General features: G+C 39.3%; 2 protein-coding genes and 1 long non-coding RNA gene across 8 annotated transcripts in view; 2 read left to right on the forward strand and 1 right to left on the reverse strand.

Annotated features, from left to right (window-relative positions):
• NSUN3 (NOP2/Sun RNA methyltransferase 3) overlaps positions 1-22,627 on the reverse strand; it is a 55,121-nt gene that overhangs the window by 9,351 nt on the left and 23,143 nt on the right. Inside the window, exon 6 of one of the 6 annotated variants that reach the window (XM_072811787.1) lies at positions 17,957-18,374. The exons of the other annotated variants lie outside the window; for them this stretch is intronic. Within the exon in view, the coding sequence (XP_072667888.1) occupies positions 18,182-18,374 (193 nt within the window). The 3' untranslated portion in view covers positions 17,957-18,181. Of the gene's footprint in view, positions 1-17,956; positions 18,375-22,627 lie in introns of those variants that run through there. 6 annotated transcript variants of the gene reach the window in all.
• LOC140624862 (uncharacterized) lies at positions 12,933-21,926 on the forward strand. Its single transcript, XR_012024308.1, has 3 exons — positions 12,933-13,044; positions 15,926-16,042; positions 19,811-21,926. It is a non-coding gene; the product is annotated as an uncharacterized lncRNA (long non-coding RNA).
• Positions 18,505-19,111, forward strand: LOC140624749 (ubiquitin-conjugating enzyme E2 N-like; the record flags this gene model as incomplete). Its single annotated transcript, XM_072811662.1, has 1 exon — positions 18,505-19,111. A coding segment is annotated over one exon (453 nt), but the record flags the coding sequence as incomplete, so codon positions are not given.

Consider the following 22,627-nt stretch of genomic DNA (forward strand, 5'->3'; position numbering starts at 1 on the left):
ATGCCTAACCAAATAAGCATGATTCCCTCCTATTACAGTTACACAGAAGTACACAGAAGCCTCATCATTTACAAACAATACGTTCCTGGCTTGATGGAAATTTAAATTAATTTCTACAATGTTGGCTAATTCTCCTGGTTTGTTTTCATTCCAACATTCATGATTTATGTTTCCAAAATTAGGTTCGTATAACTTAACTGGTCACATTAGTTTCTAAACAAGAAGACTCTGCTTAGCCACACCAAAGCTTTTTTACAAATTACATTAATCTCAACATCCCAGGGCAAAATGTTAGGAATTCCTGTCAAATGGTTATTGCTGTTGAGCTGCTGCTGATTGTTGTTTAAACACCATTTTTTGTCCTCGTGCTTGGAGTAGTTATAGATTTCAAAAATACCATGATTTTGTATTCAAAGCTCAAGGAAAACAGGCAATGTAGGGAAAAGAAGGAAAAAAAAAAAACAAAACCAAAACACTCCCAGGGTTCAAACAGCCAAGAATTACTAGAAAGTATTAAGGTATCTTTATAATTAGTTCTATCAATACAGATCATGGTTTCTTCACCTTTGACACATAAATGGCAATGGGTACTTAATTTTAGTTCAGGCTAGAGTAATTTAACTATTCTATAACCAGATTAACTCAATGATTAAAAAATCAATACTTCTGGTATTGGTGTTCCAATAAATTAAAATATAATTTAGTATGTGTTTTCCAAAAGACTAAGTGAAAATTAACACATTTCTAAAATACAAGTACGTCAACATGTACCACTTTGCCGACGACAGTAGCGTCTAGGGTAAGGCATCATGCATACTTTGAAACAACCAATGAGAACCAATAATCATGACTTCCTCCAAATCATAAAAAGACTGTGCACTTTTAGAACAGTTAGGAGGGTGTGAGAAGGGTGTGATGCTTCAGGAAGAAATGATTACAGTCAGAATAGAAGAAATTCCGGCGGGGGGGCGGGGGGGCGGGGGGGGGACACCACCCTGGAAGTCAGGAAGGCTTGAAGCGTACAAGTGAAGTGTCGACGTGTGGTCATGACCATATGAAACCTGCGTCAGGCCTAGGGAAGCAAAACAAGTCGCGCTGGGTCCGGGGTCCGGGGTCCGGCGTCCGGGGTCGGGCGGAGGGCCAGACGGGTCCTCTCCTCTCCACGCTCGTGTGAATTTCTGCACTGCGCAAAGTTCCTTTTTTGTCTTTTTAAATAGTAGGAAAGAAAACTAAAGGCGTAAGCAGCAGCCCCGGCGCGCGTCCCCGCGGTGTCCCGGCTGCGGCGGGCCGTGCCCTCCAGGGGCTCCCGGGCTCCCGGGCGGGGCCGCGGCGCGACTCTGGCCACAGCGGGGGAGGCGGAGGCCGCAGCGTAGCTACCCGGGGCCCCGCAGGAGCCCGCTTCTCCCGCGCCCCGCTGGGTCCCCGCCACTCTCTCTGGGTCCCTCAGGGATAAATAAAATCCTAAGAAAAAATAAAACAAAACAAAACAGACGCCCGCGAGACGGCGGCAGAGTTTTGTGACCGTCGGGGCCGGCGGACGGCGGCGGCGGCGGCGGCAGCAGGAGGGCAGGGCTCTGCGGGAGGGCGGCCGGGCTGACCCCACCGCTTCCCAGCCCCTCCGCCTCGGCCCTGCCGGTGGCCGGTGGCCGGTGGCCGGTGGCCGGTGGCCGGCGGTCGGGCTTCAGGCTTCAGGAAGGAGACGGGGCCTCACCCCGCGGCGGGGCAGCGCCCGGGCGGCGGGTGGCGCCTCTGACATCTCCCCGGTCTCCCGGGTCTCCCCGGGTCGCTGGCCGCCTTGCACGGGGCCGTGGAACAGGCTGAAACGCACTCTGGGCTTGAACCACCTGGTTAACGAGGCAGCTAAAAACAAAATAAAACCTACTCTAAAAAAAGACACCATGAAATAGAATAAAAGGTGAAACTGAATTGTCCCATCTTCTAACAGAAAGCCCCGGTTGATGTTGGGCAGGTCACAGAGCACACCTGAATGATGGTTCGGGTCTACTATCTCGTACGGGCCTCTCCGAAATCCAAAAGCTCTGCAAGCTACAGTTTTGTTCTTTTTCTCCTCAAGTTTATGGCAGACCCATTTGGCCTCAAAATCTGACCTAAATTGATGTGAGGCTATTTATGGTTAAGACTTAGGCCATGTGATGTACTATTCAGAGGCTCTGCTGAAAGCATATTAATGTTTGATGACAGGGTGGCTGCCTCAAACCTTACTGGGGGAAATGGGTGACGTATTATACCAAATATCTACTACATGACCTTTTTAAAATCCAAAAAACTCAGAATTTGGACACCTATCTGGCCTCAAAGATTTTGGATAAGATTTTTGACTTGTAATTTAGATTCAAATGAGTTACGATGCAAAGCTACATAAAATATCTTCTGTCTCATTTCTACATGATAAACCAGCCACAGAGCTGACTGATGAAAGCTTAATTTAATTACTTTTGAAAGTAAACCTTTAAATCTTAACTTTAAAAAGCACCAGATAGGTAAATCTGGAGTCTATTTGCAGGAATCTGTCAGTGTTTTCCTACTCTTATATAGAGTAAGCAAAAACACTGAACTGTTGTGCGTCCTCTCAAGATACCAAGGGTTCCTCTTCCCCCCCAAAAGTGTTTTGATCTGTATGTTGGCATTTTTAATTGTATTTATTTTCTATTTTTTAAAGAACACGTTGTACAATCAACAATAAAGCTCTTTTTTCAGTTAGTCATTTTGTTCAGTGCTTTTCACTGAATTTCTCCATCCTTGAAAGATCTGCTTAAAGAAAAATAGAGAATTAAGCCCCAAGAACCATTTAAGGTACTGGCTTAGAAATAAGATGAGAAGATGGTGCGTTCCCAGCACAAGAAGGGAGACCAACAAGGTGGTCCACAAGGTGGACCAAGGTGGTTTCCAGACTGGTCCACATAGTCTTCAAGAAGTAAAGTATGATGGCCGAGGAGGAAAAAAAAAAAGATTACCTGACCTTCATAACTTGAAGAAAAATAGTATTATTACCTTAATGAAAACATAAGTTCAATGACCTTAAGACACTAAAAAAAGAAAAAAAAAAAAAAAACTAAAACATCTTGGACAGTTCCAAAGTGAAGGTATTTCAAACTTTACCGAAACTGAAAACATGATGCAGGGTGCTCTGTCATTCCTAAGGTAAATCTCCAAATCTCAGAAAATGTCATTTAAATAGCTACTAAAACAACCTAATATATTTTTAAAATATTAAGTTCCATTTTTCTGGCCATTCTTCTGGTCTTTGATTAGAAATCTGGCATTCTGTTGAGAGGGTCAGTGTTAATTAGATCACTAAATTTAACTGTTTTCTGCATTTAAAAAAGACTGAACCAAACTGCAGAAGAAAACCATCAGCACAGCAATACTGCCATCTTTTGACCGAAACAGAAAAGTGATCCTTTCCCCCTTTAATTCCTCATGACGGGATACCAGGAGATAACATCTTCCTGTGTTTCCCTTGCAACATGTCTGAAGTGACAGTCACTGTCCCTCCTTCAACAATTTTCTGGTGTAGAAGCAAAGCGATCACTGATGTCTGTATATTTTGAAAACTTAGGATTACGGCGAAGCATTACCGCGATTAATGTATTTATTTTTCATCTTTCCTCAAGTCCCTTCTATCAGCATTAAAGTATTAAGGCTATAGCTCCTTTTTTTTCACATGTAAATATGGGGAAGCAATCAAGTGAGATATACTTAAGGATCCCTTTATTGCCACATTATCCTCAGTCTTGTTCCCTTTGTCTTAGAAACTCCAGTATTATTATTTTTTTCTTAAACCGGGTAAGACTGTAGTAATTTTAAAAATTTAAAATGGGCATAGGAGCATCAATCCTGCAACTGGTCCCTCTTATAACCATTTAATATTCAATTAGTATTTCAGAGATTCTGTATAAGACTATTTTATAAGGTTACTTTAAACTTACATAGGAAAGGAAAACATTTATATAATTAATGTGAAAGTTGTATGAAACTTACTACTCAAATGACAAACTAAATTCTAAACTGAAAAGGTTAAATGCTTCCAGAGGACACTGCACACACAGCCCATGTTCCTCCAGGAAGAAATTCTTACTTTTTCTTTTGAATAATACTCCTACGTCAACGGGAATATGGATTTGGTCCAGGAATCAAGTGAGACGCGGATTCCTCTATTAGCCAAGGGAAGGACAAGCCATCAGTCTCATTAGTAATGCTACCTTATGTTTAGCTGGTGCTTAAAGAGCACCTCACACGTGGAGGCTGAATAAAACCTGATGAGGTGCACAGGGTGAGAGCCCGACCCGATTTCTCAGACAGAGGGTCACAAAGACTCCGCGACCTACTCAGAGGCCCACGGCCCAGGAGCGCAGCCCAGAGCCTGCCACCCTCCTCCCCGCCAGGAAGAGGACTGAAGCTGCAGCACTGCCACCCACCCTGAGGCACATGGACCTCTGCTCAGGTAAGTACGGAATCTGGGACAGGAAGACGGAGGACGCCACCCGGGACATTTTATCATCCCGGCTGTCCCAAATACTCCCTGCGGGCAAGGGGTGGCTGTACGCCCTGCACACCCTTCCCCTAAAGAAACCAGGACTCAGTGGGTCTGACCACAGGATGTACGACGACGGGATGCAAGCAGACACCCCGTGCTGGGACACAATCCGAGCTCTGCATCACAGATCAACATCTAAATCATAGTTTTAAAGAATCTTTCTTTTATAAAAAAAGATTTTATTTACTTATGACACACACACACACACACACACACACACACACACACACACAGAGGCAGAGACACAGGCAGAGGGAGAAGCAGAGCACGATGTGGGACTGGATCCCAGGTCTTCAGGATCGTGCCCTAAGGGGCTGAAGGCGGCGCTAAACAGCTGAGGCACCCAGGCGGCCCCAGTTTTAAAGAATCTTAACAAACTATACTCACTTGTTAGAACTTGTGAGTAGGGATCCCTGGGTGGGATCCCAAATTTTGTTTCCTTAACTTGAAATGAAAATATGCTTTCCTCAGAAGCTCGTTGATAACATGAGTACAAAACCAGCCTGCAAGGTTCATTTTCAGCCTTCATCTAACTCCACTATTTGATTCTGTCATTCATCCTCAGCCTTGAGAAGCACTGTCCCGCCGTGGCTTCCTGGACACTACTCTTCCTCTGTTCATGCCTCCTCCTCTGAACTTCCCATTGAGCCTCCTTATCCACCTTTCCTTTTCTTCCTATCCATTAAATATCAGTCATCCTAAGAATTTTATCCTTGGTTTACTTTATTTTTTTAAGATTCTTAAAGATTTTTAATTAATCTCCCCACTCAACGTGGAGCTCAAACCAGATCAGGAATTGTAAGCTCTACCAACTGAGCCAGCCAGCCAGCCGCCTCTCCTTGTTTTTTGTTTTTTTCCCTAAAGTTGGGTGTTTTACATGTTATGTCATTCAATCTTTCAATTAAATTTTGAGATATGATTATTATTCCCATTTTGCAGATGAGAAAACCAAGGCAAGAAAGTTCAGCAACTGCTACTCAGTAAACACCACTCAGTAAACATCCAAACCAAGATTCAAATCCAGACAACAGAGCTCTACAGCTCAAGCTGTTAACCAGGGTGTTATCCTTGATACTTTCTTATCCTCCCCACTCTAGAGCCAATCAATCAAGTTCTATTGATTCTCCATGAAAATTACCTTGCAAATCTTACCACATGTTCTATTTCCCTATCATTTGCTTCATTAGGGCCTTCGTCATCTAATTCTTTACCGTAAAATTTTTCAAATTAGTTTTCTTGCTAAGGGATTTTCTTATAAATCTTCCTTGTGTCCTCCAATGTTATTTCATCACAGGTTTTCCAACCTGTGACAAACACTTCTAATTGTTCCTCGATACCAGTTCTCACTTCCTTCTGTGGTAACATGATTTTTAATTGGATGTAGCTAATTTCCTAAACTGCTTTTCACTAAAGGTAGTCATAGGACTAAATCTGACCTCCGAGACGTGAGTAGGAGTAATGTGAGGTATGTTCTTCTGTTCCTCCCTACGAGTACAGATTAAACAGCAAGAGCTAGAATAGCCACCCTGGACCATGAGGTGCAAGAAAGGTGAGGCCTAGAGCCCTAATGACTATGGGGTCTGACAAATGACTGCCAGACCAACCCTGAGAAACCTATTCAGGCTTTTACTTAAGTTCCTATTATTTTGAGTATCTCTTTTTGTCTATTTCTTTCTCTATTAGAGGAACAATTATTTTCATTTATACTGATTTTGGCACTAAATGTGGACTTGCTTTAGCAGAATCTAAAATGTAGAACTGGCTTAGTAAACAAGCAATAGAGGAGAACAGTCAAACAAGTAACTACTAGCTAGAAAGCCAGTGACTAATTCCATGTATCAACCTGACTGGGCCACTGTGCCTAGAAACTAGATATCTGATTAAACACTATTCTAGATGTTTCTGTGGCATTATTTGTGAATCAAATTAACACATAAATAAGTGAAGTTTAAGTAAAGCAGAATATACTCCATAATGTGGTCAGGTCTCACCGGGTCAGTCACAGTTGAAGGCCAGAACAGAACAGAAGACTGGCCTCCCTTGAACGGAGGGATACCAGCTGGTATCATTCAGACTTGAACCATGTCAACCCTTCTGTGCATCTCCAGTCTGCTGACTCATCCTACGCAGTTCGAACCTGCCAGCCTCTACAATTGTACGAGCCAATCCCTCTTCCTGTACATACACATATACCCAATGTTTCTCTGGAGAACCTAGGTTAATACAGCCAGTAACCCTAAGTATGCCATGGGATAACATTTAATACTGTTTATCATATCCTGGGAGACGGACATGCTAAACAAAGCTTATGTAACTCTAGGGTAAGTAGAAGGAAATCTCAAAATGGTAGTGCATGTTAAGGAGAAGGCTCAGAAAAGATCCTATGATTTGGAAGGAGAGACGAAAGGAATACAGCTCTGCTAAGGAAGGCTCTCTGCCCGGAGAGCATAATCTAAATTGACAAAGAATTCAGTAATTTGGGCATTGTTAGGTTTGAAAAAGTCAAATTCTATGCCCCAAAGTAAAGCACTGATAAAAAGATAACCCTGAAGAGGTAGCTCTTACAAAGATTAGACAATGGCCTCAAGCCTTGCTCAAACACTTCTGACTAAATGTTCTTAATCCAGATAGTGGGATTTAGTTCAAAAATTAAGATGTTTCTTTTGCACCTTATCCAATAAAATGGAACAAACTTTTGATACACACAATATAAATACATTTCAAAAACACTATGCTGAGAAAAAAATTCCAGAAAAAAAAAAAGAGTACCTATTGTTTGATTACATTTTCACGCAGTTTGAAAACAGGCAAAGCTGAGCTATCTTAAGAGAAGTTAGAACAGTGGTTGCCTTTGGTGAGAGCAGCGCATGGACTGTAAAGAAGCACCAGGAATCATTCTGGGGATACAAATGCTCTATATTTTTGCTAGGGTTGTGAGTTACACATACCTTTGCAACTGTCAAAATTCCTTGAAGTGCACAAGTATAGCCTAGTGTACACACATCATCACAGATCCATGGGCTCTACTTGTAGGTGAGGTGGGGGCTAGGTCCTGCAGCAATCCAAGCATCTCCTTCAGCTTCTATGAATTCTAGACCACGTTCCTATGCAGTTCTGTAAGGAAACGTTCCAGTCATTCTGCAGATCACCCGCAGCACCAAGATCAGACAGAGGCTGAGAGGCGGGAAGAGACCCAGGCAGGTTCTGGTGATAGAAGGACACGGTTCCTCTGTCCTTTTGCATTGCAGTGTCTTTGTTGTCTCCCACTTGGTGTGCTGCTTACTAGCCCTGGCTAACGACCAGGCCCACACCAGAAGCAGGGGCACAATTACACACAACTTCCATAGATTGTTTAACCAGCTGCCATGGTAAGGACTCTATTCCTCTAAGATCCCGTGTCACTTACAGAGATTCTTCTCTGACCAAACTCTAATTGTCAGTCAGTGATACCTCTGCTCCTTGGAGAATGAGACAATGTGCGTAATTAACTCTCAAGGTAAGGAATCAAAATTCATTCTTTGCCTCATCTTTCTAGATGTTTAGCAAGTTCTAATGCTTTCATAATTATTTTCAGTTTCCTTTTGATTATCCTTTCATTCATCCTTCCAGATCTATTTCAAAGTTCATATACTCTATGACATTTTCACTGACTTCCCATGGAATCCTTTCCTCTTCTATTTTTCCCAAGCAATAAATTTTTAGCTCCTTGAAAATATGGTTTGTATTATATTCATTTTGTCTTGTTTATATACAGCACAACTGGAAAGTATGTTCTCAAAATGCATTTATTAAATAGTGAATGAATGAATGCTACCTTAATTAAAAGGCAGGTCAAGCAGAGAACTTTTCTGTATAAAACAAAAGGAACATATTTCACTGCAACTAACACTCAAATATTCTTAATAGCAAACAGCTCAAGAAATCTACCACTCTCATATTATAGAACAGATGGAAATGTAAGAGGCCAGAGGAAAAAATAATAAAGCTTTTGCCAAGAAGTTATTTATAAAAATGAGAAAGAAAGGTGTTTTTCCCCCCTTGCTATCAGGGATTGTAGACAAACTCCTAAATAAAGTAAAACAATAAAAAAAAAATAAAGTAAAACAATCTGTAATGAAAGTTACTACATAGCAGTTGTGCTCTCAATTCTAATTGAGTGGAATAGTTTGGTAACTTTCAGTAGGTGAACTTGACTTTCCACACGGAAAACCATGGTCACTCCTTTAAAACAGAGATATGTGGTACAGTGATCTCGTGATTTATAATAATATATATAATCTATTTGGTCTTATTCCTTTTTCTGGCACAGGACTCCTAAAACCTTGATTTCCTAAGAGATGAGAGTGACAAAGGTATCTTTCGTTATGCGAATGAGATGACTTTTGAATACCAATTAGGGGTGGGCACTGGTTTCAGGAGGAACCAAACATGTAACCAGAGGGCTAAAATTTTCAGTCTCTGCCTCTGACCTCTAGGAAGGCAAGAGGGGCTGAAGACTGAACAACCGCCCACGGCCAACAATTTAACCAACGAGGCCTATATAATAAGGCCTCCATAAAAACCCAGAAGGATGGGTCAGAGAGCTTGTGGGCTGGTGAACACGTGGGAAAGCTGGGACAGAGTGACATGCACGGAGAGTGCAGGGAAGCTCTGTGCCCTTTCCCATATTCCTCGCCTTCTGCATCTTTTCCATCTGGATGTTCATCTGTGTCCTTTATCTTATTCTTTAATAGAATTGGTAAATGCAAGTGAATGTTTCTCTGAGTTCTGTGAGCTGCTCTAGCAAATCAAAATCAACAAGGAGGTCCTGGGAACCTCTGATTTATAAGTCCATTGGTTAGAAGCAAGGTGACAAATCTGGACTTGACATTGAAGTCAAGTGGGGACTTATGAAGTGTGGTGGGGACAGTCTTGTGGGACTGAGCATCACCTGTGGGATGTGGTACTCCAGGTGCAGAGGGTCAAGAACTGAATTAAACTTCAGGATGCCGGGATCCCTGGGTGGCGCAGCGGTTTAGCGCCTGCCTTTGGCCCAGGGCGTGATCCTGGAGACCCGGGATCCAATCCCACATCGGGCTCCCGGTGCATGGAGCCTGCTTCTCCCTCTGCCTATGTCTCCGCCTCTCTCTCTCTCTCTCTCTCTCAATGTGACTATCATAATAAATAAATAAATAAATAAATAAATAAATAAATAAATAAATAAATAAAAAACTTCAGGATGCCAAGCTGGTATCACAGAGAACTAGTTGGTGGTGTCGGGGGTGAACTTGCCCCCAACCACATTGCAATTGGTACCAGAATCCTTTTAGATGCCAAAAGTGCCATTAAAACATATTAAACAATGAAGGTTACCCCTGATACTATCTTTCTGGTAACCATAAGAGAAGTCTGACAGAGATAGAGTGGAGGGCAATCAATCTGATTTAAAAGGAAGGAAATAGGGACGCCTGGGTGGCTTACTGGTTGAGCATCTACCTTTGCCTCAGGTAGTGATCCTGGGGTCCTGGGATCGAGAGGAGTCTGCTTCTCCCTCTGCCTGTGTCTCTGCCTCTCTCTCTCTCTCTGTCTCACGAATAAATAAATAAAATCTTAAAAAAAAAATAAAAGGAAGGAAATCCAGTCTTTTAAAAAAACTATTATTTTTATATGCAAATAGATTTTAATTACTATAAGATAATGTAACAAATGATAAAACCACAAGTTTAGCCAATTGTTATGAGGTCACAAAGCTTATATGTCTAAGCTGTTCCTTTTCTGTCTCCCCACAATCGTGAATGTTTTAATTCCTCTACTTTTTAAAAAAGATTTTATTCATTCATTCATTCATTCATTCATTCATTCATTCATTCATTTGGAGGGAGAGAGAGAGCTATAAAGTACAGGCAGGCACAGCAGGGAGAAGCAGAGGGAGAGGGAGAAGCAGACACCCTGCTGAGCAGGGAACCTGATGCAAGACTTGATCAGGATCCTGAGATCATGACTTGAGCTAAAGGCAAGACGCTTAACCAACTGAGCCACCCCAGTGCCCAATTCCTCTACATTTTGTGTCTTTTTTTCTTCTAAGTATTTCAGGGGTTTCTGTTTTATTTTTCCTTACCATTCCATATTTTTTTCCCCATGTTACATCGTTGGCTTCTAGTATTCATTTTGAATTTTTCTCTTTTTGTTCGTTTTCAACAGTTCCTATTTCTTTCATTTTTTTCATGGTCTGTTTCTTACCACTTTACCGTGTTTGTTATCAGTTTACTATTTCTGCTGGTAAATAGCAGTTTGGGCAAGGAAGCAAATACCACTATTATGTCCCATGACCAAAGAAAACATTAAGGTGAAAAGTTGAAGCTCATGTACAATCTATCAAACAAATGCAGATTCGAAATTAAATTTCAGGTAGTATATGCATCTAAAAACATAGATATGTCTAGGTTGATAGTTACCCAGTGCCATCATCAGTTTTAAAAGTATTATTTTACAAGCCTTGAGGGTACTCTTCACTCTATTCAGTCAGTAATCAAATTTCTAGATAACAAACTGTTTATTATCAAAGAAGTTCTGTAAATTCAAGATAAAGAAACCTGACCACAGCTCGCTATTTTCAGAGATACCATACCCAGCAGATTCCTTTGTCAGCATAAGAAACAAAAACAATGTTGGTAATTATCTCCTCTCCACCAGCAGTAAGTGTCTACCTTGAAGAAGGAATATTTTTTATACAGTATTTTTGTATATGGCAGAGCAGGGTATTACATGATGCTAGGTCCTCCTGAAACAGATTATAAATGGCAAGTTTTAACATATCTGTTATCCCATCTACCTGTGGGCCTTATGTTTAGTATACCTTTCTCATTAAAATCAGTATCGGAGAGTGGGCTAGGGATTAAAAGCTCTTTGTTAGGACTGAATGTGAGGAAGGCAGATTTGTATTGCTTAAGTTAGGAAGAGTGACAACAGGTTATATTAGGCCTGCCTTTGACATGGGATCTTTAATCTATGATCAAATATCATCTCTTCACTTATACAAAGAAAAAGAACTAAAAGTCTCTCAAGAAAACCACCAGAGTTGACTTAATTTTGGCCCATGGCAAATGTGCTTATAAATAAAGATAAATTGCTTATTGTTGATTTAAATGATTTTTTAAAGTTTTTTCAGACTTTTTTTTTTAAGTAACAAAAAACTTTCTTCCAATGACATCCTGTAAGCTTAAGCAGATGAAGATATCATGTGTCTAGCTGGATCTGCTGTGATGAACCATAAGGCTCTCCTGGTTATCCCTCTCCCTTCCTTCAGGATGGCCCCTCCAACAAAGTTACAAAATCCCTAGGTCTTTACAGAGCAAGGGTTAAAAACCACTATCCTAAATAATTCTTTAGAGCTAAACAAGGAACTGAGATAGCATATGTTCTCTGATCACAATAAAAATTTAAAAATTAAAAAAATTAAAATTAAAAAATAAGATAACCAAAAATATCCCCAAATGTTTGGAAATAGGAAACAAACTTACAATAAAAAAAGACGAATGAAGTTAAATACTGGATCCTGACAAGACATAAAAATTTGACAAGCCTCACAAAAATAAAGCAGGGACATCATTATAAATCCTGCAGACACTAAAAAAATAATAAGGAGATACTATACACAACTTTCTGTCAGTAAGTTTGTAGATGGATAAAAGGGGAAAATTACTTTAAAAAACTCTCATAAAACTGATTTTTAAAAGAGAGAGAGAGAGAGAGAGAGAACTGTTAAGAGTCCTGTAACCATTAAAGAAACAACTACATCAATGGTTGAAGATTTTCTCACAGAACTCTAGGCCCGTTACGGCTTCCACTGCAGTTTCTGCCAAATATTCAAAGGAAAAAAATAATTGCAATTTTCCATAAACCGTTCCTGAGAATATAAATGAGAATCTACTCCTTAATTCATTTTATGAAGCCACTATAACTTTAATTCCAAACTCTAATAAGACTATTTCAAAAATGAAAAATTATAAGCCAGTTTCACTTATGAACACACATGAAAAAATCCCAAGCAAATATACAGAATCTAGAAAAATTATCTATATATTTCTATATATTACAGAATTATGAGGGTTTTGTTGAAAATCCAAAAGAATCTATAAATTTTTAGATTTAATAAATTTATCAATATTGTGAAATAACAGGAAAATGTCAAAGCTCTCTAAATCGATAGATTTAATGTAACTCCAATTAAAATCCCTAAATGTTTCCCATAAAACTTGAAAAGCTGATTCTAAAAGGTATGTAAAAATGCGAAGGAATGGAAAATAGCCAAGATTCTTAACAAAGCAAAATGAAACAAACAAAAAGGGAACATTTGCGCCTACATATGACGACACTGATGCTATGGTAATTAGGTTAGTGCAGCACTAGCTGGAGGATCTGTGAACAAAGCAACTGAATAAACAGAAATCCAATGGATGTTACTGTGGACGTCTGATTTATGACAGGAGTAGAACGACAGAGTATCGGTAAGCGGACAGACTTTTCAATAAATACTGTTGAGGGGCGCGTGGGTGGCTCAGTTGGTTAAGCATGTGACCCTGGATTCCAGCTCAGGTCATGAGATGGAGCCCTGGGTGGGCCTCTGTACTCAGCGGGGAGTCTGCTGCTGACTCTCTCTCTCTCTCTCTGCCCCTCTCCCCATTCCCCCATGCTTTCTCTTCTTTAAAAACAAATATACCTTTAAAAAATAATAAAATTAAGAGCTGTTGGTACAATTAGGTATCCACGTGCAAGGTTACAAAAAGGAGCAAAAAAGGGAAGGTAGAAAAGAAAACAGATTCCTACCTCATACTACTGTGCAAAAATCAGCTGAGGTGTATCATAGACCTAAATGGAAAAGTTAAAACATAAAGCTCCCAGAAAATAACCCAAGAGACTATCTAAGGTATGGAAAGATTTCTTACACAGGACACACACAACGCACTAATCCTCAAGGAAGATACAGATAGGATAAGTTATTTAAAAAGCAAAAACCTCTCTTTGTAAAAACAAAAACAGAAATCCCAAAACACTGAAAAGAGAAGGGGAAGCAGCCAAGCCCCAGTACAGGGAAGACACCTACTCCCCAACGTCCACGACCCTGAAGGCATGCTTCAGGTAAACACTTAGGATACAACAGACGGAAAGAACCCGCAGGGCACAACCCCCGTGTCCCCGTTGCTCCTCCCCGCCCTCAAGGCTCGGGTGGGCATTTCCCCGCAGTAAACCCCTCCAGACGCTCCACCGGTTTACCTGAGCCTCTGCAAACCCACAGACAGGCAGCTAATGCAGCCACGCAAAGCATCCACGGTTACTAGTTAAACTAGTGAGTGGAGCCAAAATGGAAAAATCACTATTCACAGAGCATCACACACTTTCTTGTTCTCTTGGACCTGCCCAAGCTCTGGCACAACAGGCCCTACCCCTTCACCTTTTTAATTGGGCTTCAGTGCACAGGATATAAAGGGGGAGGGGCCTTTACTTTAAGAGCCGTCTGGATAAGTGGACTCCATTTCAAGATTCAGATGTGGGACTAAATAAGAGGTTTCATCAGAGGCCCCTACTGGGGGTTTAGGGGTGAGCCAACACCCTGGATTACACTGTCAGATCAGAGTCTCACGAACCAGAGATCGTGCCCACTATCAAGCTTTACTAATACTTCCAAGTATTCGAGCAAATGACACAAAAGAGGCCAAGACACCCAGTGCGGCTCCCCCAGTCCTGCTTACAGCTCAGAATGTTTCTACTCAGATGGTAGAGGAGTTCTCTGAGCAAAGTTCACAGGTCCCCTCACACAATGGGGAGCATGTAGGTTATGTTCCGTCTCCACTACATCTCAGGGAGCTGAACGGCCTGCGTGACGTTCTCCAGGAAGCTGTGCCTCATAAATCTGGATCCTCGAATGTGTTTACCACGGGCCATCCTAAACAAGGATACTCTGCTCAAAGCATGCCATAAGTAAGGGTTCTCCTCTCAGCAACGAGGTCAGTTACCAACACGTTTAACTAGGTCACCCACTTTCCTACTTTCCGTGGGACTGCCTCCCTAGAAATCAAGAGAAATGGATCACAGGCCAGCTGCTAACTCCTTCCCCAAAGAGTTATCAAACTCTTGCCTGGATCATTGAAAAAGCTGATGTTTTAACTTCCACTAGGATGTTTTTGTACCTATTTTTGGTATTAATCAGATCCTATCATTAGAAAGTTTTTGATACTCCTAATTACCCAATAAATGAATGAATGATTTAACATGATGTAGCCATTTCAAAAGTATATTTTCAATGACTATTTAATAATTAACATGTTTATAATAAATTACATAGAAAAAGATACTGAATCATACATATATTACTATGATTTCTATTATTGTAATTACTATACGCAATCAAAGGAAGTAAGTCAATATAAGTTTCTTTCAATGAATGGCTTATTTTCTTCTTTTTATTTCTTTTTATATTTCAAATGTTTTATCAGACTATATTACTTCCACGTTAGGAAAAACTATTAAAATAAGTATCTCCAGTTTAAATGTTTTCTGTTGCTTATTTTGTAAAAATATAACTTGTTAAACTCACACCCCATTCTTGCTGCCTCTAAACTTGACTCTGTTACCACATTCTTGCCCCATTTTATGACAATTGCCTTGAGGACCCTGAGAACAAGGATCATTTTATTATTTTTAAAGATTTTATTTATTTATTCATGAGAGACACATACACACAGAGAGACAGAGAGTCAGAGAGGGAGAAGCAAGCTCCATGCAGGGAGCCCCATGTGGGACTCGATCCCTGGACTCCAGGATCATGCCCTGGGCTGAAGGCGGCGCTAAACTGCTGAACCACCCAGGGATCCCCCACAAGGAGCATTTTATATATATTTTAGTATCTGCAGTGCCTAGCAAAGTTCTGATGCAAAACTAATATTTAATAAATACTGGATAAATTGATAGATGATAGATGATAAAAATCTCATTTTCAAGATTGTATTTCATGTTGTCAATCTATACTTGAGATTTTTTTTTTTAAGATTCTATTTATTATTCATGAGAGACAGAGAGAGAGAGAGAGAGAGAGAGAGACAGAAGAAGCAGGCTCCTCATAGGGAGCCCAATAAAGGACTCAAACCCGGGACTCCGGGCTCAGGATCACAGCCTGAGCCAAAGGTAGAGGTGCAAACCCTGAGCCACCCAGGCGTCCCAATACTTGAGATATTTTTAATGTTGAAAATATAATAGCTACAAACTGTGGATATCTCCTCAACCTTCTGCAATTTCACTTAATGTGGAATATTCTATCTATACACTGTTAATGAAAAGATATATGTACTTTGCCCAAACAAATTATAGGTTTTTGTTTTTTTTAAATTATAGGTTTTTAATCTGAGAATCTCTGACTCCTGCCATCTAACTTAAAGAAAAAAAGAAGAAAAAGGAAGAAGAGGAGGATGAAGAAAAGTAGTAGAAATAGTAGTAGTAGGATTAATAGCGGTATGCTTTTGTTTTCCGGATACATAACACATGATTAACTATATCATTATATATTTAAGGATATAATGATAGCACGCAGAGCTAACTGAATTAGCTAGCCTTTAAGAGAAACTGTATACATAGCCCAAACAGTGGTGGAAATCTTCCAGTCTAATAGAATTGTATGTCCAAAGATTATTTTCCCAACATGAACACATCAGTATTTTGGTCACTATGTTGATGAGTGATGAAGACTCATGCTCCACAGTTACTAGGTATCCCTTAGCTCAGCTCAAGAGCATGACAGAGCAGTCGCTGACGATTTTTTTTTTAAGTGTTTCTTTTAAAACACAATTCTTGCAGTCAGAGTACCACTTTTAAAGGATAGTTATCTGGATGATTTATACAAATTTTCAGAATGTTACTGAATAATCTAAGCTTCCATTCTCAATGAATTCACAAATTGGATTTTACTTGTCAATTGGTAAGAAAAGAAAACCAGAAGGGGTCAGTATTTTAAATGTGATTGATTTTCTCTGAGGAAATGGATGACATGATACATTACTGCAATAACATACCAATATTTTTGTTATAAATCATGCTCTTCAGTTTGTGCTTTCCCACCTAAAAATCATGTAAACTTCTTTTGCACAAACACCATGGCCACTTTCAAAGAGATTACACGTATATTATTTTCAGCATATTTTCCCACTGTTTTTCCTAATACATTTAAATAAAAACAAGGCAAGAGAATCTGATTATGTAGTTTGTATATACATAGTATGTAACAGAAACGGTTGGTCTCAGGAATTATTTTGATAAATAATAAATATATACTTTCAAATGACACTCCCTTAATAGAACTGGTTTATGTTCAATTATTCCTTATAACATTGTCCCACATTCTCATCTTCTGCTATGGTTTTGGGGAAGATGTGTGAGAGAGTTGTGTATAATTTTATCTTCATGTTTTATACATTAAATAGAAGATTCTAATTTTTCCATTTCTGTATGAATAAATCAAAGAGTCCTCAATAAGTGTACAATGGCCTCATATGCTTTGGGATCTACCTCCCGTCATCACTGTGTCTTCCAATACGCTTTCCATGCTGAAAAAAAAATCAGGTTACATTACTATTTTCATGATTATATACATAATTATTTTTTTTAAAGATTTTATTTATGCATGAGAGACACAGAGAGAGAGGTAGAGACACAGGCAGAGGGAGAAGCAGGCTCCCTGTGGGGAGCCCAATGCGGGACTTGATCCTGGGACTTCTTATTTTTAAAAAAGAATTAAAAAAAAAAATTTAATGATTTATTTTTTAAAAGAATTTTATTTTTTAAAAGAATTTTTTTAAGACTTACATATCTATTAACATTACTCTTTCAAAAAATGTAACATCAAGAATCTTCTATTAAATAAAGTATTGGGACGTCTGGGTGGCTCAGTTGGTTAAGTGTCTGCTTTCGGCTCAGGTCATGATCTCAGGGTCCCAGGGTCTAGCCCCACCTCAGGCTCCCATCTCGGCAGGGAGCCTGCTTCTCTCTCTCTCCCTCTGCTCCTCTCCCTGCTGGTGCTCCCTGTTTCTCTCTCAAATATTAAATAAAATCTTTAAAAATAATAATTATAAATAAAATACCAATTTTAATTTAGGTATCACATTCATAAAAATATGTGCCAGAGTAATATTTGGTTGTACATTGTTGTGTTCTCAAAAGCTAAAATTGCAAACACTATGCAGACTGCCTGATTAATATAAATATTAATGATATCTGGGGAGGTAAATGAATATACAGCCACAGAGGGCATAAAGTATCTTTGAGTACATATCTGTCAGCTGACAAATGCAAATACTAGTCTTCAACAAGACAGTACAAAAAGTTTTCCTTACTTGCCTCTCAATTATCCTTTCCACTCCTTTTCTCCTTTCTGAGTGCTATCTTCTGTTCACAGTATCAGCCTAGGCAATATTTGCTTTCTTGCTTTCTAATTGCTCTTTGCAAATGCAAATAAGCATCTACTATATCAATCCTTTATACTTTTGACCAAAACTCACACATAATATATTTACTCTCTTGCATATGTTTGATTTGAATCTTTATTTCTTATTGTGGAATAAAAGGATTACCTTTTGTTAAAGGAAAGTAAGTCAATAACTAGGTGAGAAAGATTTCAAAGAAAGTACGAAATTTGAGGGATCCCTGGGTGGCGCAGCGGTTTGGCGCCTGCCTTTGGCCCAGGGCGCGATCCTGGAGACCCGGGATCGAATCCCACGTCGGGCTCCCGGTGCATGGAGCCTGCTTCTCCCTCTGCCTGTGTCTCTGCCTCTCTCTCTCTCTCTCTGTGTGACTATCATAAATAAATAAAATTAAAAAAAAAAAAAAGAAAGAAAGTACGAAACTTGAGCCCTGGACTTCCACTCGTGCGTGAGGCGAGGGGAGCCAGAGCAGAGGCCGAACTCGGGATCTGACTAGATGGTAGGCTGCCCCGCAGGATTATCAAGGAAACCCAGCGTTTGCTGGCAGAACCAGTTCCTGGCATTAAAGCAGAACCAGATGAGAGCAACGCCCGTTATTTTCATGTGGTCATTGCTGGCCCCCAGGATTCCCCCTTAGAGGGAGGGACTTTTAAACTTGAACTATTCCTTCCAGAAGAATTCCCGATGGCAGCCCCTAAAGTACGTTTCATGACCAAAATTTATCATCCTAATGTAGACAAGTTGGGAAGAATATGTTTAGATATTTTGAAAGATAAGTGGTCCCCAGCACTGCAGATCCACACAGTTCTGCTATCGATCCAGGCTTTGTTAAGTGCTCCCAATCCAGATGATCCGTTAGCAAATGATGTAGTGGAGCAGTGGAAGACCAACGAAGTCCAAGCCATAGAAACAGCTAGAGCATGGACTAGGCTATATGCCATTAATAATATTTAAAATCGATCTGATCATCAAGTGTGCCATCACTTCTCCTGTTCTGCCAAGACTTCTTCCTTTTTTGTTTGCATTTAATGGACACAGTCTTAGAAACATTACAGAATAAAAGCCCAGACATCTTCAGTGCTTTGGTGATTAAATGCACATTAGCAAATCTATGTCTTGTCCTGATTCACTGTTGTAAAGCATGAGCAGAGGCTAGAAGTACCATCTGGATTGTTGTGAAACACTTAAAAGCAGTGGCCCCTCTCTGCTTTTATTCCTTTCCCCCCATCATGGTTTGTATAAACACTGTGAATGAAGGTAGTTGTCAGGGTTAGCTGCAGGGGTGTGGGTGTTTTTCTTTATTATTATTTTTGAGGGGGAGAGGTAGTTTTATTTTAATTTTATGGGCTCCTTTCCCCCTTTTAATGGTGATCTAATTGCATCGGTTAAAAGCAGCTAACCAGTTCTTTAGAGTATGCTCTCTAGCCAAGTCTAACTTTATTGAGACACTGTAGATTGACAAACTTGATTGTTTGAACCAAAATGGGAACATTAAACATCACAGCCCTCACTAATAACATTGTGACTTTGCTGTCAAGTGTAGAATCCTTCCTTCAAGAAAAAGCTTGCGACCATTTTGTATGGCTTGTCTGGAAACTTCTGTAAATCTTATGTTTTAGTAAAATATTTTTTGTTATTCTAAAAAAAAAAAAAAAAAGTACGAAACTTCTTGTGTGTGAGTGACAGAGCTATCCTTGATGGGAAAATTTATATATTTATATTTTTTTTTTCCACTTTCTGGGGTCAGGGACATAAGATAAAAGAGAAATTATGGCTCACACTATCATTTTTCTCTTCATCTTTTCAGCCACCAGACTTAGGGAATTAGAACCATTCTCTGTGCCTATCGCTTGGGTATCCCGCTCTTTCTCCATGATCATAACAACTACACAGCCAAGGAACCCAGAGTTTAACTACTTTTGGTGCTCCCAAATCTCTCACAAGACCAAGCATCGGGGACAGGAAATGGAGAGCAGCTGCTCAAGGAAAAGACTAGGAGATGGCTGGAGTGATGATCTTCTCCAACTAATTTCATGATAATGTACACCTGTAGTGATTGAGATGTCAGTTTTCCACCTTGTTAATATGCTACTTAAATGACACAGGGCTAAAGCCATTCCTTTTGGGGAATAAGATGATGGGAGAGAGGAGGAGTGGTAGTTGTTAGGGCATAAGTAGGAGCCTATGTGAGGTCTGTATAAATGCCTGACCTTCACAATGATGACTGAAATGTTAAATGTTAAGAGAAATTTGTTAATTGAGGGAAAAAAAAAAAGCTAAACTGAAACTAAAACCAAGCTTTGGTTATATAAAAGCAATATAATTGAAATAAATAATGGAAATGCTTTATGTTTATGCTTAATGACTATGTAGCACAACTGTGATTATATCATTTTTGGCAGATTAACTTTGCTATAAATTTAATTACAGATTTAAATTCTAAATACTCAGTCCTTGTAATTTAGTGTTTTTAAACAATTACTGACCTCCTTCTATGTATCAGACATCAAATTATGTATTAGCAGTAAAAAGAGTAAGACTATCCCTGTTCCCAAGGGGCTTATAACAGTCTTGTTGAAGAGAGAGATAAGTACTAGGCAAATATTAAGCAAAGGGACTGACAATATATATTTTAAATGAAAGTAAGGAACTGAAGAGAATATCAATCCTAGTCCTAGGGAGTCAGGTAAGGCTTCAATAAGATGTCAAAGCTAATTCCTAAAAAATCCGGAGTTAGCCAAGAGAAAGGGGAGGGTGAGTAAGAACAACTCTTAACCAAAAGGAAGAGGAAATGCACCGGCCTCAGAAATGACACCACAAGGTGAGTCTGAAGAACTGCTCAGATGGAACACAATGCAAGAGAAGTCCTGAGATGACGAGGCAAATGAAGTAAGAAGGAACCATATCCAGAGAGGACTTGAATATCATACTAAAGGATTTGAAATTTTAATGGTAATGGGAACCACTGCAGGATTTCAAAAAGGAGAATGACACAATCAGGTTCACATTTCACATCAGATTTGCTTTACTGTGAAGAGTGAAGTGAAGCTCACACCCGGAGACATGGAGAGCAGTTAGGAGCCAACTGCAATGATTCAGATGACGGATGCTGGTGGCTTAGGTCAGCTATCAAGGGTGGATAGAATTGGATGGACTAAAAAAAAATAAAAATAAATAAATACATAAATAAAAAAGAATTGGATGGACTTGAGCAATATGTGACAGGTACAACTGAAGCATCTTAGCGACGGACTGAGTATAAAAGCAAGTGGGGGGCTGAAGATGGGTTTCTGACGTAGGCAAATGTCTGATGGTATGGAAATTACTGAGACACAGAAGAGGAAAAAAAAGAGGTAGAATAATGGAGTTTCTATCTGATTTTTTGTTTTGTTGATTTTGGAGAGGACAGAAAAGCATTAGAAATTATAAGTTGCCTTCTTTATGTGTCCAGGGGGCTTCCAAATGGGGATATATCACAGATAACTGAATATATAGGTCTGGGGCCAGGGAGTTTACACACATATGTGGGAGACAGCATGTTATATGAGTTGAAGCCATCAGATAAAGAGAGGAGAGCGCCAACATCAGCAGCCTAAGGAAACCCAGAAATTATAGGATAAGCTGCTTAAGAGTAAATTAAGAAAATAAGTAGGAAGATAATCAGAAAAACATATTATCACAAAAATCAAAGGAAGAGAATATTATTATAAAAAGGAACAAGCAGGGACACCTGAGTGGCTGTCAGCTGAGCCTCCAACTCTTGGTTTTAGCTCAGGTCATGATCTCAGGGTGGTGAGATCAGAGCCCCGGAGCCTTGTGTGAGGCTCTGAGCTCAACACAGAATCTGTTTAAGATTCTCTCTCCTCTTCCTCTACCCCCTCAAAATCTTAAAAAAAAAAAAAAAAAAAGAAAAGAAAAAAAAAAAAAAAGGAGGGAAAATGCAGTCAACAAAAGTCCAATGCAATATGAAGTATAAACTGGTATAGCTATTTTAGAGAAAAATTCAATACACCTAAATGTTTGATCCTTAATTCCACTTCTTGATATTTAATCAAGAAAAATGTTAGTTTCATGTCCAATGAGATAAATCAAAGCGTGGTTTGTAAAAGAAAAAAAAAAGGAAATAATGTAAGTATCCAAAAAATAGAGGATTGAATAGAATATGACAGACTGACGCTACTTAATAGTTTGCAAAAGTTGAAGAGAACAAAGTATATCTACAAGGAAAAACTAAGAAAAATTAAGTACAAAAGAAGCAAGTTTCAGAACAATATATACACAATGATAGCAGTTATTTTTAAATGTATTTCTCTATACACATGATAGTAAAAACAGCTATAGAAAAAGTCTGGAAGAGTGTACAACAGTTAACTCAGTAAAGAAAGCTGGTATTTGGTTGGGTCCATGGCAAAGGGGGCCTTTTGATTCATATTTATTGAGTTTTTTACAATGAAAATGTTTTCATGTAATAGTTATATAATAAAATACATCTAAAAATGCTATCAGAGATTAAGTAAAACTGAAAAATATTTATCAATTTAATGGGTCTTTAGTAACTTTAACAAGCATAAATTTGAGAAAATAAAGGGAACAGAAAACAGATTACAATGAATTGAGACAAAAT

This window comes from Canis lupus, chromosome 35, assembly GCF_048164855.1.
Source record: "Canis lupus baileyi chromosome 35, mCanLup2.hap1, whole genome shotgun sequence".
NCBI lineage: Eukaryota > Metazoa > Chordata > Mammalia > Carnivora > Canidae > Canis > Canis lupus.